Raw genomic sequence first — 14,606 nt, 5'->3', positions numbered from 1 at the left:
CGTTTTTGTATTTAGACAAGCCCTTACTTCAGGACTGAATATTGCAGCCCTTGGTTTTACATTAGCATCTTGCCACGTGTCTGAAAGCTGCACTTCTTTAGCATCTGCAGTTATGTAAAGTTTTTTTGTATGAAAAATAAATGCACACATCGATAATATTTGCCTGTACTGGTCTCTTCCCTGATGGAGGAACAGAAATTTTGAGTTGAGATCACCAGCAAAAAAAGAAAAGAAAAGAAATCCCCTGCAGTAAAAAGGAGCGGGGAGCTTCTGGCTATATTTTAATATTCAGCAGTCCTCACATAGACACCTCTGCTTTAATTGTCTGAGACGGAGTCAGAATTTACATCTGGGCCTAGCTGGGTGGGGTATCTGGTTTTAAGTTTACTAGAATTAAGTTAAGTTTGGAAGGGACTGTTACCCTTAAGGGATTTGGTAAAGCCCCTACATACCTAATAGGGGCTTATAGCTCATAGGGGCTTATTTGGTAGTTTCAGTGCAGGCCTGGGTTGCTCCAGTTCTGCTGGCCGCCTCTTGGATGCTGGGAAGTCCCTGCAGTTTCAGGAAAGCAGCTTTTAACACATCCGCTGTTGGTTTCTCCTCCGAAACCTGTGTGGAATAATGAAGTTCCCCTTTTGCCCTGGGTTAGTGAGCCATCCAATCAGGTGTGTGAGACAGATGGCCACCAGGCCATAAAAGTAAAGTGTGGGATCATGGCAGGGGGTCAAGCGCACCTCGTTACCCGCTCATCTGCTTAGCGAACCAGCTATGTAAAAAAATGCTGAGAGGTATTTTACAAGTGGTGGAGACACCGTGTTAACCGTATCTATCGGTTTCCTTTCCATAAGGCCCAGGATCGCTTCATAGCACCTTTCCTCTGACTGGTGGAGAGGATGGATAAGACAAAGAAAGAATTGACAAACTCACTGGGGAGGAGCCCCTATTCTCCTCATTCCAACAGCCAGGCTCAGGTCTTGGACCCCAGCCCAGGAGCCAGTTCAAGCCCAGCAGAAAGCATCTACAGGGGGACCAACAGGAAATACCCAATGATTAAACAAAAAGGATTTTACTCTGATGTGCTCTATCCAGGAGCCACAGCTTTCTTGGGGGTAAGTGCAAAGAGCCTCCTCTTTCTTCATCTTTTCTATTGGAGATTCACAGATCATCCTAGATGTAAGGATCCATGTGAAAAGCAGATAATCTGCAAGGCTTACTCATGCAGAAAATAGGACTACAGCTTAGAATGACACCCACCAATCACAGAACTCCTTGGCTTTCTTGTTGTCTTTTCTCTTGCCCATAATTTTTCCCCCTCGGCTCCTCCTTTGGTCTATCTCTTCACCCAATCTGCTCAGAGCAAGGCAGGGAGCAGGCAACAATGCCAGGCCCGTGCATCTTGTCTCCCATTCTGCAGCTGTTCCCCTAGGTCAGAGCCCTCATAGGATTTGACTTTTCGGGGGTAAAGCAGCAATGCTTTGTCTATCACAATTCATGATGTCCTTGAATTACTGGGTGGGGGGCTGACTCTCAAGGCAGTCACAGTATGCCGTGTATGATCATGTTATTGTGGGCAGGGCACGGAACTCCATGGGCTAGTAAATGTATGAGGCCGGATCTTAAGTTGGTGTAAATAAGCATAGCCCAACTGGCTTCCTTGTTCTTTGGCCCTCTCTCTAGATATCTCTGGTTGGTTTCAGGCTGCATTCTATTAAAAATCCTCTGCCTCTGTGTTTGTGGTGCTATGTGCCCTATCCCTTTCCGGAGATACTCCCTTTGCCACTTAGAGCCTTTATCCATGGCACTCTATGTTTCAGCATGTCCTCTCTAACTCTAGTACTTCAAGCCCTCACTGAAGGTTCTTTCTTCCTCTCCCTGTATGACACTCTCTATGGATCCCCTTACTACCCTCTCTTTCTCTGTTACTCTCTGTGGCCCCTCTCTCTTATCTCTGACTTGCCCTGGTGATATTCTTTTATGTGCTGGATTTGCAGGATGTTTGCGCTGGTCCCAGTGTGTACAAGGATTTACTGAGACAGGCTGATCTTGAGCAGCACACGCCAAAAGGTAAATGCACTGAAAAGAATAATGCCACTGCCTGTAGGCATGCTGGGAAATGGGGCCTTAAAGGGTTCATGTTGGTAGCACTAGGCATGCTGGGAAATTAGTGCTTCGGCTGATTACTTTAGGCTAGAAAAGCACTGGAAATATTCCCATGATTCTGTTCTCAAAGCCAAGGATGATCCCAAGGTGATGGAATCACTTGGGAATAGTGGAGTGAAGTGAACCCCCAGGTCAGTAGAATGATCCCCTTCATGAGTAAAAAGCGATTTACCAACTGTCAGGGTATTTCTGGCCCCTGTGATGTCCACAGAGCATTTGGGTCCATACCTAATCTTAGGAGGCGACTCTTGTAGCTAGACCTGTGGGGTACCCTGGGAAGAATAACAAGATTAATGTCACTCGGAGTACTCTGTCCTTCACGGGTCCATTATGCCTGAATATGAGGCTCAACCCGCACTCCGTAGGCACAGAGGTTACCAACAGCAGTGGAATGTGTCCATTACTGCTGTGGGGGGTGCCGGAGTTGGCCAGGCAGGAAATGTACACCTTCCCCTCCTCCTCGCCCCCCGCCCCCCCCCCCCATCCCAGCCTTTTGCATGCTCTGGACTCCAGCTCCACACTCACTCTGCAGTGGAGCTTTGTGTATTGGAAAAAGGGATCTGCCACTTCTTTCCCACTTGCAAATGGTACACATGTCCTGGAGGCTGGAGTATGGCCATAGAGAGGCTATGAGAGGAAAGGATCTTTCCCTTCCCCAGAGCCTGGCAGACCCACAGGGCATAGTCTGGTTATTTGGATTGTAGGCTGGGGAGAGATGGAAGCCATATATCACCTTACTGTGCTTTAGATGTGCTCTTGATTGTCCTGAGTAAGGGAAAATGACTTCATCCACAAGTGAATCTTGACAAGACCGACTCATCCCTAACCAGTGGAGACAGGTCTTTATTTATGATATGCTACTTATATAATGGGGAAAAATCAGGCTGTAAGTATAAATGCTGATGACACACTAAGTATTGACATAAATAACTGATAATGCACAAAGTGCTGCAATGAATAGCTTCATAGATTTCAATGAAGTGGAAGGCCACAGTGGGAATAGTAGCATTTACTGACAATAGATATAAACCAGGGCAGTTCTCTGAAGAAACCAAACCAACATTTGTGCAAGGTTAAAGATATTTTGTTAAAACCTCTATGCTTTATTCACTCTTCAGTAAAGGCAAATCTTCAAAAAAATCATAAACCTGTACGTTGATATGGACAATTCATGATTCTGTATAATATTTGTTTAATGATATGAATAAAACGGAGATTAAATATATAGAGCGGCCTGTTTAGGATTGATCTACATTAGTTTAAATGTTATTTTTATAAAAAGCAAATGTTAGATTGGTATTTTTGTGTTACAAGGACTCTGATCCTGAAATATTATTGACATCAGCATTTTTGCCTTCAGTGAAAGCTGCAGATGCTCAGTGCCTCACAGAATTGGTTTCAAAGGCCCCGATCCTGCAAACAGCTCTCCACAATTGCTTTAATGTCTGTAGGGATTTATATGGGCACCAAGATCCAAGTACACAGAGCAAGTTGCAGGATGGGGTCCAACGTCATTAACAACCTTAATACATAAGTACATAAGAACAGCCATACTGGGTCAGACCAAAGGTCCATCCAGTCCAGTATCCTGTCTACCGACAGTGGCCAATGCCAGGTGCCCCAGAGGGAGTGAACCTAACAGGTAATGATCTAGTGATCTCTCTCCTGTTGTCCATCTCCACCCTCTGACAAACAAACAGAGGCTAGGGACACCATTCTTTACCCATCCTGGCGAATAGCCATTAATGGACTTAACCTCCATGAATTTATCCAGTTCTCTTTTAAACCCTGTTATAGTCCTAACCTTCACAACCTCCTCTGGCAAGTAGTTCCACAGGTTGACTGTGCGCTGTGTGAAGAAGAACTTCCTTTTATTTGTTTTAAACCTGCTACCCATTAATTTCATTTGGTGGCCCCTAGTTCTTATATTATGGGAACAAGTAAATAACTTTTCCTTATTCATTTTCTCCACACCACTCATGATTTTATATACCTCTATCATATCCCCGCTTAGTCTCCTCTTTTTCAAGCTGAAAAGTCCTAGCCTCTTTAATCTCTCCTCATATAAGACCCGTTCCAAACCCCTAATCATTTTAGTTGCCCTTTTCTGAACCTTTTCTAATCCTAGTATATCTTTTTTGAGATGAGGGGACCACATCTGTATGCAGTATTCAAGATGTGAGCATACCATGGATTTATATGAGGGCAATAAGATATTCTCTGTCTTATTCTCTATCCCTTTTTCAATGATTCCTAACATCCTGTTTGCTTTTTTGACTGCCACTGCACACTGCGTGAACTTCTTCAGAGAACTTATCCACGATGACTCCAAGATCTTTCTCCTGATTAGTTATAGCTAAATTAGCCCCTGTCATATTGTATGTATAGTTGGGGTTATTTTTTCCAATGTGCATTACCTTACATTTATCCACATTAAATTTCATTTGCCATTTTGTTGCCCAATCACTTAGTTTTGTGAGATCTTTTTGAAGTTCTTCACAGTCTGCTTTGGTCTTAACTATCTTGAGCAGTTTAGTATCATCTGCAAACTTTGCCACCTCGTTGTTTACCCCTTTCTCCAGATCATTTATGAATAGGTTGAATAGGATTGGTCCTAGGACTGACCCTTGGGGAACACCACTAGTTACCCCTCTCCATTCTGAAAATTTACCATTTATTCCTACCCTTTGTTCCCTGTCTTTTAACCAGTTCTCAATCCATGAAAGGATCTCCCTCTTATCCAATGACAACTTAATTTACGTAAGAGCCTTTGGTGGGGGACCTTGTCAAAGGCTTTCTGTCCACTGGATCCCCCTTGTCCACATGTTTGCTGACCCCCTCAAAGAACTCTAATAGATTAGTAAGACATGATCTCCCTTTACAGAAACCATGCGGACTTTTGCGCAACAATTTATGTTCTCCTATGTGACTGACAATTTTATTTTTTACTATTGTTTCAACTAATCACATCCAGGTGTCCAATTTAAGGCCCCAAATCCTAAGTTTCTCCTTGACCAGTATGAAAGTTTCTCAAGTAAGAGATTAAAAGAGCCCACGCTCGTTCAAAGTCCTTTATCTTATTTTTAGGTCTGTGTTAGGCTCTCTCCAAGGAGATGATGCTCTTTACATCTTGCAGCTAATTATTTATTTCAGGTAAAACATCAAATTCCCAGCTTCTTGCAGTTCTTTTATTTGCAGCTAATGATGGTATACTTAGTCATCTAAACATTTATGTTTTATTTATAGGTTATCTAAGATGATGATTTTCTTTGGGCCAAAGCCTTGGAGATCTTTACTTGTTGTTAGAGCACACTTCCCACTGAAGACAATAGGCCAAAGTCCTGACATTGTTAGTCAGTTTGTATTCAGTCCTTAATCAGACAAACTCCAGTTGAAGTGAATGGAAATTTTGCTTGAGTGAGAACTGAATGACTGACTCCTTTTGAGGTTTGCCTGAATAAAACATGAGTAAGCACTTCAGAATTTACTGGTTATCTGACTTGCTCTCAGTCTAGATTTATTTGCCTCTTATCACCATAGTATCTGAGTACCTCAGTTATTAATTAATCTTACCTTCAGAATAACCCTGTAGGAAAGTATCTTCTCCATTCTACCAATGGGGAGCTGAGGTACCGGGTAGATTAATGGTTTTGCCCAGGTCTCCTGTGTCTCAGTCCAAAGCCCTATCCACATGCTTTATAGTAATTCTTAATGCACATTATTGCTGGCACTGAGCCCATAGTGTTGTTTTGGTATTATATATACACAATAACATGTATAAGCACACAAACAAAGAAAGCTAGGGAGAAAACAAGGTTGGCTTCCACTCATCAGTACAGCCTGACTCAGGGTCTGCTTAACTCCTCCACTCACTCGTGTAGTACAGTCGCTCTGACTCTTGTAGATTGCCCACATGTGCACCCTGAGGGGTGGCATAGTTTGTCTGTCTGTGTGTATGTGCATGTGAACGTAGATACATTGTTTTATGAACTTAGGTCTTCGCTTGTTTTTTTGTTTGATGTCAGTGACAACATTTGAGACTCCCGAGAACATTGAGTCTTACCTGGACAAACAAGTGATTGGACCAACCACTGAGATCCTAGCCAAGTCAGACTACCCACTGCAAGCATTTAAGCCAAAGGTGCAGCTTCCCTTCCAGGGGCTGCCAGGACAGTGCCCTCGGAAGATTGAGATAGAGAGGTAACCTCAAGAAGGGGGACAATGTGATAGCTGTTGTATACATCGAATAGCCACACAAGTACCGGGTATTGAATTTCGTTCTGAAGATGTGGAAGTGCTATGTAGATAATGTTTCAAGAGGGACAGTGTTTTATTGTAGGGTTTAGCCTTACCCCTTGACACCTGCACAATGCTGTAGACCTAGGTTGCATAGAGAGAGGATCACATTTTGACAGAATGACTTAAGGTTATTGTGCTTTGTAGATGTTGGAGATGGGAAAGACCTCTGAGATCACCCAGCCCACCTCTGACAATGCAGGAGTGATCCCCTAAAATAAATGCCTTAGGATGGAATTTTCAAAGTGCTCAGCCTTGGCCTAACTCTGCTCCCACTGGGGTCAATGGTAAAACTCCCATTGAAGTCAGTGGGTGCAGAGTTAGGCCAACCCTGAGCACTTCAGAAAATTCCACCCACAATGTGTTGTTCAGTATAGTATTAAAAGTTCCATCAATCTGTTCTGCCTTCTGGGTAGTGTCCAATTGTTACTGCCTTGGTGCCATATTGAACCTGTAGTTATTAGCACAGACGTCCTTCCCTGTAGCAGACTGAAAGACAATTGAATAATGACAATTCATATAACGTCATTAAGCATAACCATTCAATCTCATTGATGCCTAACTAGGAGAAGACGGCTATATCTCAAACTAGATATTGCTCAGCTATTAGCCAATGAGGGGATAGATTCCAATCAGCTGATGCCCAGGCACCAAGACCCTGACAATATGCCAACCATTGAGCAAAAGAGAGATCCTCTCTTTCCCATCTACCTCCCACTACAGGTAAGCGAGCAGCTTCAGAACTGTCATCTGCATTACTACTGACACTCTCGGGACTCACTGAAAAGAGCAGGGTACATGATGACTACTTTTGATTTAGTAAGAAACAGAGATGGACAGGTGAATATTTTAGAATAGAAGCCATGGGGGCTAGGGATCCATAGTATTCAATCCTGCACGGTGCTGAGCGCCCCCTGTAAGTTAATGCGTGCCCACAACTTTCATTACAGTCAATGGGACTTGAAGGAGCTCAGCATCTCACAGGACTGTTCCAAAGACAGTTGTTTAGGCTTCTTTAATACCAATATTACACAAATACAGATTTCCTTCTGAATGCAACTGTCAGCAGCATTGGTTGCTTGGAATTTCTCCAGTTGAGAATCTCCTCCCCATTCTCTACTATCTAGAAGAGAAGGACTAGTCTAGACGCCACTCTTGGAAATAAGTCCTTCATAAGGCAACACATTATGTGGTTTCTGCACCTTTGCTGTTTCCCCCTGTACGTGTTTCTTTTCCTCTCATAAATTTCTATGCCATGTTGTTATCTTCTTCCCCAAGCAGGGATTCATTTCCATTGCTTACATTGTCTTGCCTATGTAGATATTTGATGATGAAGAGTATGACTGCCGGACTCCAGAAGAGTGGCTCTTGCTGGGGTTGGAGCCAGGATCTCAAGACAGAAAACCAGTTCCCGGAAAAGCGCTTTTACCTACAGATGATCAACTGGGACACGGTAAAGCATGAATGAGCTATAGTTTGGGTGCTCTACACAGTGACATTGGGCTAATGACACTTACAGTATCGTTGCAATAGAATGGTTAGCATTTGGAATGGAACTTTCCAACCTAGATGAATATAATGTTGATGAATGGAACAGAGAGATGATTAAATGAGAGTGAGTACTTGGGTAACAGGCTCTAGTGGTTAGAGCAGGAGACTAGGAGTCAGGAGAACTGAGTTCTGCTCTCAGATCTGCCAAGCATTCATTGGATCTTGTTTTTAGAAATAGCTTCTGATTTTGCAACCACATTTCTGTGCCAAGAAATAATTGCAGGCTAATTTTATAGTACTTAAATGTTTAATTCTCTGATCAGACCTGCAAATCAATAAGTTAGAAGTCTAAATACTATGAAACATGTCCGTGTTTACTTGTGGGTGCAAAACTGGATGCCAAGTTGAGGCTCTTCTGAAAATTGGAGCCGCCGTGTGTGTTATTCAGTCCTGTTGTTCCAGAACTTAAACAACGGGAAGAATACATGGAGTGAATGTCAGGAAGCAATTGCATGCATGACTATTCTGCATTGTTGTGCTGGGGTACTTTATTTTATTTATTTATTTTTTAAAGAAAATCTTCAACTCAAAGCAACTGAGGTTGACCTTACGGGACATATGACAGTGAAGAGGAGCAACTTCAGCCCAGTTATTTTGATTGGGAAATCTTACCTGCCACAATACCTTGTGAGAATCAACTAAACCCTTTTAGAACGTAAGAGCCTAAGAACAGCCATACTGGGTCAGATCAATGGTCCATCTAGCCCAGTATCTTGTGTTCCATTGGCCGGTGGCAAATGCTTGAGAAGGAATGAAAAGAATGAACAGGGTAATTTACAGAGTGATCCATCCCCCGTCATCCAGTCCCAGCTCCTAGCACTCAGAGGTTTAGACACCCAGAGCAGGGGGCTGTATCCCTGACTATATTGGTTAATAGCCATTGATGAACCTATCCACCATAGACTCATCTAATTCTTTTTTGAACCCAGTTATACTTTTGGCCTTCACAACATTCCCTGACAATGAGCTCCACAGGTTGACTGTGCATTGTATGAAAAAGTACTTCCTTGGGTGACCCATGGTTATGTGTTTATCTTGTGTTATGTGAATGGATGGTTCACATGGTTATCTTGTATTATGTGAACGGATAAATAACACGTCCTTTTCACTTTCACCTCACCGTTCATGATTTGATAGGCCTCTATCATATCCCCCCTTAGTCATCTCTTTTCTAAGCTGAAGAATCCCAGTCTTCTTAATCTCTCCTCACATGAAAGCTGTTTCCATTCACTATGCTGTTTCCAATTCCAATATATCCTTTTTGAGATGGAGCAAGCAGAAATGCACGCAGTATTCAAGATGTGTGTGTACCATGGCTTTATATGGCATGTGGCATTGTGATATTTTCTGTCTTGTTATCTATCCCTTTCCTAATAGTTCCTAACATTCTGTTAGTTTTTTAATTGCCATTGCACATTGAGCAGGTGTTTTCAGAGAACTACACAATCCACAATGGCTCAAAGCTCTCTTTCTGCTGGCTACATCTCATTTAGACTTCATCATTTTGCATGTATAGTTGAGATTATGTTTTCCAATGTGCACTACTTTGTATTTATTAATGCTGAATTTCATCCACCATTTGTTGCCCAGTCACCCAGTTTTGTGAGATCCCTTTGTACCTCCTCTCTGTCAACTTCGGACTTAGCAGTTGAGTGATTTTTGTATCATCTGCAAACTTTGCAACCTCAGTTAACCCCTCTTCCAGATCATTTATGAATACATTGAAGAGCTCTGGTCCCAGTACATATCATTGTGGGCCCTGGTATTTACCTCTCTCCACTGTGAAAACTGACCGTTTATTCCTACCCTTTGTTTCCTGTCTTTTAACCAGTAACTGATCCATGAGAGAACCTTCTCTCTTATCCCATGACAGCTTACGTTGCTTAAGAGTCTTTGGTGAGGGACCTTGTCAAATGCTTTCTGAAAGTCGAAGTACACAGTATCCACTGATCCTACTAAACACCATGTGTATTGACTCCCTCAAAGAATTCTAATAGATTGGTGAGGCATGATTTCCCTTTACAAAAATCACGTTGACTCTTCCCCAACACATCGTGTTCATCTGTGCCTCTGATAATTTTGTTCTTTACTAGAGTTTCAACCAATTTGCCTGATACTGAAGTTAGGCTTACAGGCTTGTAATTGCCAGGATCACCTCTGGAACTTTTTTTTTAAAAATCAGCATTATATTAGCTATCCTCCAATCACAGGCTGGTACAGTGGCTCATTTAAGTGGTAGGTGATGTATCACAGTTAGTAGTTCTGCAATTTCATCTTTTAAGTTCCTTCAGAATCCTTGGGTGAATCTCATCTGCTGCTGGTGCCTTATTACAGTTTAATTTATCAATTTGTTCCAACACCTCCTCTACTTTCACCTCAGTCTGGGACAGTTCCTTGGATTTGTCGCCTAAAAAGAATGGCTCAGGTATGGGAATTTCCCTCACTTCTTCTGCATTGAAGACAGATACAGAGAATTTACTTGGCTTCTCCTCAGTGGTCTTGTCTTCCTTGAGTGCTCCTTTAGCACTGATTGCTTGGCAGGCTTCCTGCTTTTGATGTATTTAAAAAAAATTGCTGTTAGTTTTTGTGCCTTTTGCTCTTCAAATTCTTTTTTAGCCTGCCTAATTATCTATTTATCCTTGACGTGCCAGTTTACGTTCCTTTCAATTTTCCTCAGTAGGATTTGACTTCCAATTTTTAAAAGATGTCTTTTTGTCTCTAACTGCCTCTTTTACTCTGTTTGTTGTTATCTTACTGTTTTTTTTATTTGTGGTTTACGTATCATTTGAGCGTCTATAATGGTGTTTTTAAAAAGTTTTCATGTAGCATTTTACTTTTGTGAATTGTAATGATTATATCTTCCATCAGAGGATCCCAAAAGCCACGAGTTGATCTATAAGTGGGTCAGCGTTGGTGTCCTGGATTATGACAAGGAGACAAAACTGTACTTGGTACATAAGACAAACGAGAGGGGAATGGTACGGGATGAAGAAGGGAGGCCTATTCTAAATGGAGGAGTAACTCCAGAAGGTGTGTTCTGACTAGGGTTCATTAGGAGATGGGAGACGTTCATTTACCTCTGTTTGCTTCCATTTCCACCACCAGGGCCCTGCATTGTGATAATACTTTTCCCTCTTCTTCCCCACCATTGGAGGACTGGACATAATTTTTCCTGGAACCAATGCCATTTGGGGGTAATGTGGGTAATTTGGGGATATTCGAAGTACCCACCATTTGCAGGGGTTAAGAATGATGCCTTTTCAGCACTGCAATCTCCTGCCAACCCAGACCTGAACTCTGATCCCTCATTTGGCAGTCTCTTGTACTGCCACCACCCCATCCTGACCCTGATTGCATATTCAATCTATTGGCTACAATAAATAGGGAATCTGATTTCTGCATTCACTGTGGACCCCAGCGTGTGTTATTTATGTCTTCCCTTCTTTCCCCCCAGGGAGAGCCCCTCTTATGCCATGTCAGTACTGGGTGCCACGAGTCCGTCTGCTGTTTCTTGCGGAAGACCCCCATGTGTTTGCCCAGCGAGTGGTTTCCGCCAATACCCTACGTAAGAAAACGCAGGCGTTGTTGCTGTACAATCTGTATGTGGACTGCATGCCTGTGGATGGGCTGAGGAGCATTAATGAGAAGAGCCTAGGTAGAATGAAGCAGCTGGCAATGAGCACTTCACACCTGAGAAAGGAGATACGGTGAATATCCCATTGATTCTTCCCTGGGGGCTAGAACAGGCTCATCGAAAGACTCAGATCATTGCTGTGCTTTCAATGTACCCTACTGGATGTCTGCATAGTGGTACAGTATAGGGTAGGTGTGACTGTCTTCCCTGGGGTGCAACCTGGAACTGGGGTACCGCTGAGCCCTTTGTCTTTCCAACCTGGGCTCTCTCTCACACTGTGCTGCTCTCACACAAGCTGCAGATCCCTTCAGATCCTGCCCTCACACAAACATTCATAGGCAGGGACACACCCAGCTGTGTTACAGGTGTGCTTTTACCAGCCACCCATGAACCAACAATAGAGAGGCTCCAGCCAGTTCCCCACAGCTCCCCAGCCTAGAACCCCAGAGCTGTACGGTCTTGCCCTGGTCAGAAACCTGACCAGTATACGTTTATCACCCAGTCCGCCCCTCCCTCAATGTGGACAGGACATCGCACCATCCCCTGTTCTTGAGCAGATTTCCCTTTGGACTTCAAACAACACATTGTTTTAGGTAAAAAAATATAAAACAAATTTATTAACTACAGAAAGATACATTTTTAAGTGATTGTAAGAAATAGCATACAGATCAAAGTTGGTTACCTAAGAAATAAAATGAAATCTCAATCCAAGTTCTGTATACTAGACAGGATTTGAATCAAGAAGTGTCTCACCCTGATGGTACAAACAGTCCACCAATCTTCCATACACAGGCTAGAAATCCCTTCAGCCTGGGACTGCATCCTCAGTTCAGTCCTTGTTCCTAAGGTTCTGGGTGTTGAGTTGTGGGGGGAGTGAGGCCAAGTGATGATGTCACTTCCCGCTTTTATAGTTTTTGCCTTGTGGGGGGAACTTCATTGTCCCAAACAAAGCCCCCAGCACAGTTAGTGGAAAAGTATAGGCACAAGATGGAGTCCAGTGTCACATGAGCTGGTCACATGCTCTTGCATGCTTCGATGAGTCATGGCAGGGGCCATTACCTGTATTCTGGCTAGAACATTCGCAGAAAAATTCATCAGGTGGGAGTAAGCTTCTTTTATGGCCTATTGTATTTCTTAAAAGAGCCATCACCTTGAATGGTTTATCCACAATGTGCTGGCTAGACTGGATGTAAACTACCTTGTGGGTGTTAACCAGGAGCAAACACATTTGAAATACTGGTACAAAGTCAATATTTCTAACTTCAGATACAAAAATGATACACGCATACAAATAGGATAATCATATTCAGCAAACCATAACTTTTCCATTGACACCTCACGTGACATATTTTGTACAAGATTTGTTGCAATTATATAACACTGGTGAATATGGGGGTGCCAGGGTGTTGCTTTGGGGTACAGCGTGCCACAGTAGGCTAATGCTGAGAGATGGAAACTTTCATAGGAGCTGCACATTTTCAGTTACAGACACTGGAAACAGCTTCCAGAGCACAGATTGTCAATGGTTCCTATATTAGGCTGTGGACCACCAGCTCTCTGCAGAGTGCTTCCTGGTGGTCGGCAGAGAGCTGTGGAGTTGTCTGGTGCCAACTGCCTTTGTGGCTGATCGTCAAATTAAAAGAAAGTATGCTCAGGGATCTTGTGTAATCAAATAGAAAAGGAAAGGAGTAACCTGGTTACAAATGAGACAGTTTCTCTGCTGAGATACAGCCTAGGCTAGGGAAAAGTTTTAGAGTCCCTGGGCTTGCTGAATCATCATCTACCAGTGGTGGTATTGCCTTCAGTCCCTTGGAATGAACAACTGCTTTGACCCCCCTCAGAAACATGGAGGTGTGAAGAGCTGTGTGGTTTAGCAATCTAGACTGGAGAGTAAGGTCTCTGTTTATGAACAGAGATGTAACCAGAGAGAAGTACTCTGTGCTTTAAGTGAAAGACAATAACATGATAGGATAATGACAGCTGGAGTTCAGGATCAGGAAAATCAGGAATTTTATACTTTCCGTAAATATTCAGAGGGGCATTTGGGAAGACGGCACATATACCCCAAGCATTCACACACAGCTTTCTCCAACCCTTAGGTTGTCTCTCTTCCCCCTTTGTAACACTTTTCTTCTCACATCCCTCCAGTCCATACCTTGTTTCCCTTCCACTTTGTTCTGTAGCAATGATTCAGATATGATGATCCTAATCCGCTGCTAGTCAGTTTCACTTTGCTGCAACCAGTGCCAGCAGTACAGACTCCTAGGGAGACAACTTAGCAACTGGAGGGCAAGGAGGAGAGAGAGAGAAAGGAGTGCTAGTTCTGGCTTCAAATCTGGTCCTCTCTTACACTCACATCCCACCCAGCTGGGTGGGGCACCTTTGCAATGTCACTATTTTGTCCTGTGGCCCCACACAACTCTCTGCCAATGAACCTCAAACCTGCAGCATCATTTGCTGTTCTGTTCCTGGACCTCCATAGCTCTGCTAATGTAATTCAGATCTTTTTTAGTGAGCAAGCTAAGTGTAAGTGAACCCAGGAGAAATAAATTGGGGGTAAGATCTTTGAGGATTGGTGCAGATATGCAGATCTGAGTGATCACTGTTCATTCATTTTATAATCCTCATCAGTGTGTTGAACTGTCTGCAATGCCTGGAAAAGGAGGTGAGCCTAGACTATGAACGCACCATGAACAAGATTATCTTTGATGGAGTCATCACATCCAAGCCCCAGATGTTTTCATATGTCACCCTGCCAGAGAAAGAGGAGGAGAAGGTGCCAGAGAGAGGTATGGGATCTGGTGGAGAAAGTTGAGCTCTAGTTGGATTGCAAGGGTCCTTCTGTGAAATGATTTCTTCATTATTGTGGGAGACTTTCAGACACACTGGTTTATAATGCAAGAGGATGTACAAGGTGGTATGTTTTCCAGTTATTCTGGGGGACCAGTAGACAGCCAAATGCATG

General features: G+C 43.1%; 1 protein-coding gene across 1 annotated transcript in view; it reads left to right on the top strand.

The window, feature by feature from the left end:
- DNAH1 (dynein axonemal heavy chain 1) overlaps window positions 1–14,606 on the top strand; it is a 130,581-nt gene that overhangs the window by 10,761 nt on the left and 105,214 nt on the right. The window contains exons 2-9 of the mRNA XM_048857658.2: window positions 849–1,109; window positions 1,992–2,064; window positions 6,186–6,360; window positions 7,023–7,179; window positions 7,777–7,909; window positions 10,876–11,037; window positions 11,462–11,714; window positions 14,273–14,430. Coding sequence (XP_048713615.1) covers window positions 894–1,109; window positions 1,992–2,064; window positions 6,186–6,360; window positions 7,023–7,179; window positions 7,777–7,909; window positions 10,876–11,037; window positions 11,462–11,714; window positions 14,273–14,430 — 1,327 coding nt within the window. The 5' untranslated portion in view covers window positions 849–893. The remainder of the gene's footprint in view (window positions 1–848; window positions 1,110–1,991; window positions 2,065–6,185; window positions 6,361–7,022; window positions 7,180–7,776; window positions 7,910–10,875; window positions 11,038–11,461; window positions 11,715–14,272; window positions 14,431–14,606) is intronic.

The sequence above is a fragment of the Caretta caretta genome, chromosome 7 (assembly GCF_965140235.1).
Source record: "Caretta caretta isolate rCarCar2 chromosome 7, rCarCar1.hap1, whole genome shotgun sequence".
Classification (NCBI taxonomy): Eukaryota; Metazoa; Chordata; order Testudines; family Cheloniidae; genus Caretta; species Caretta caretta.
This window is presented reverse-complemented; position numbering and strand designations above follow the sequence as displayed.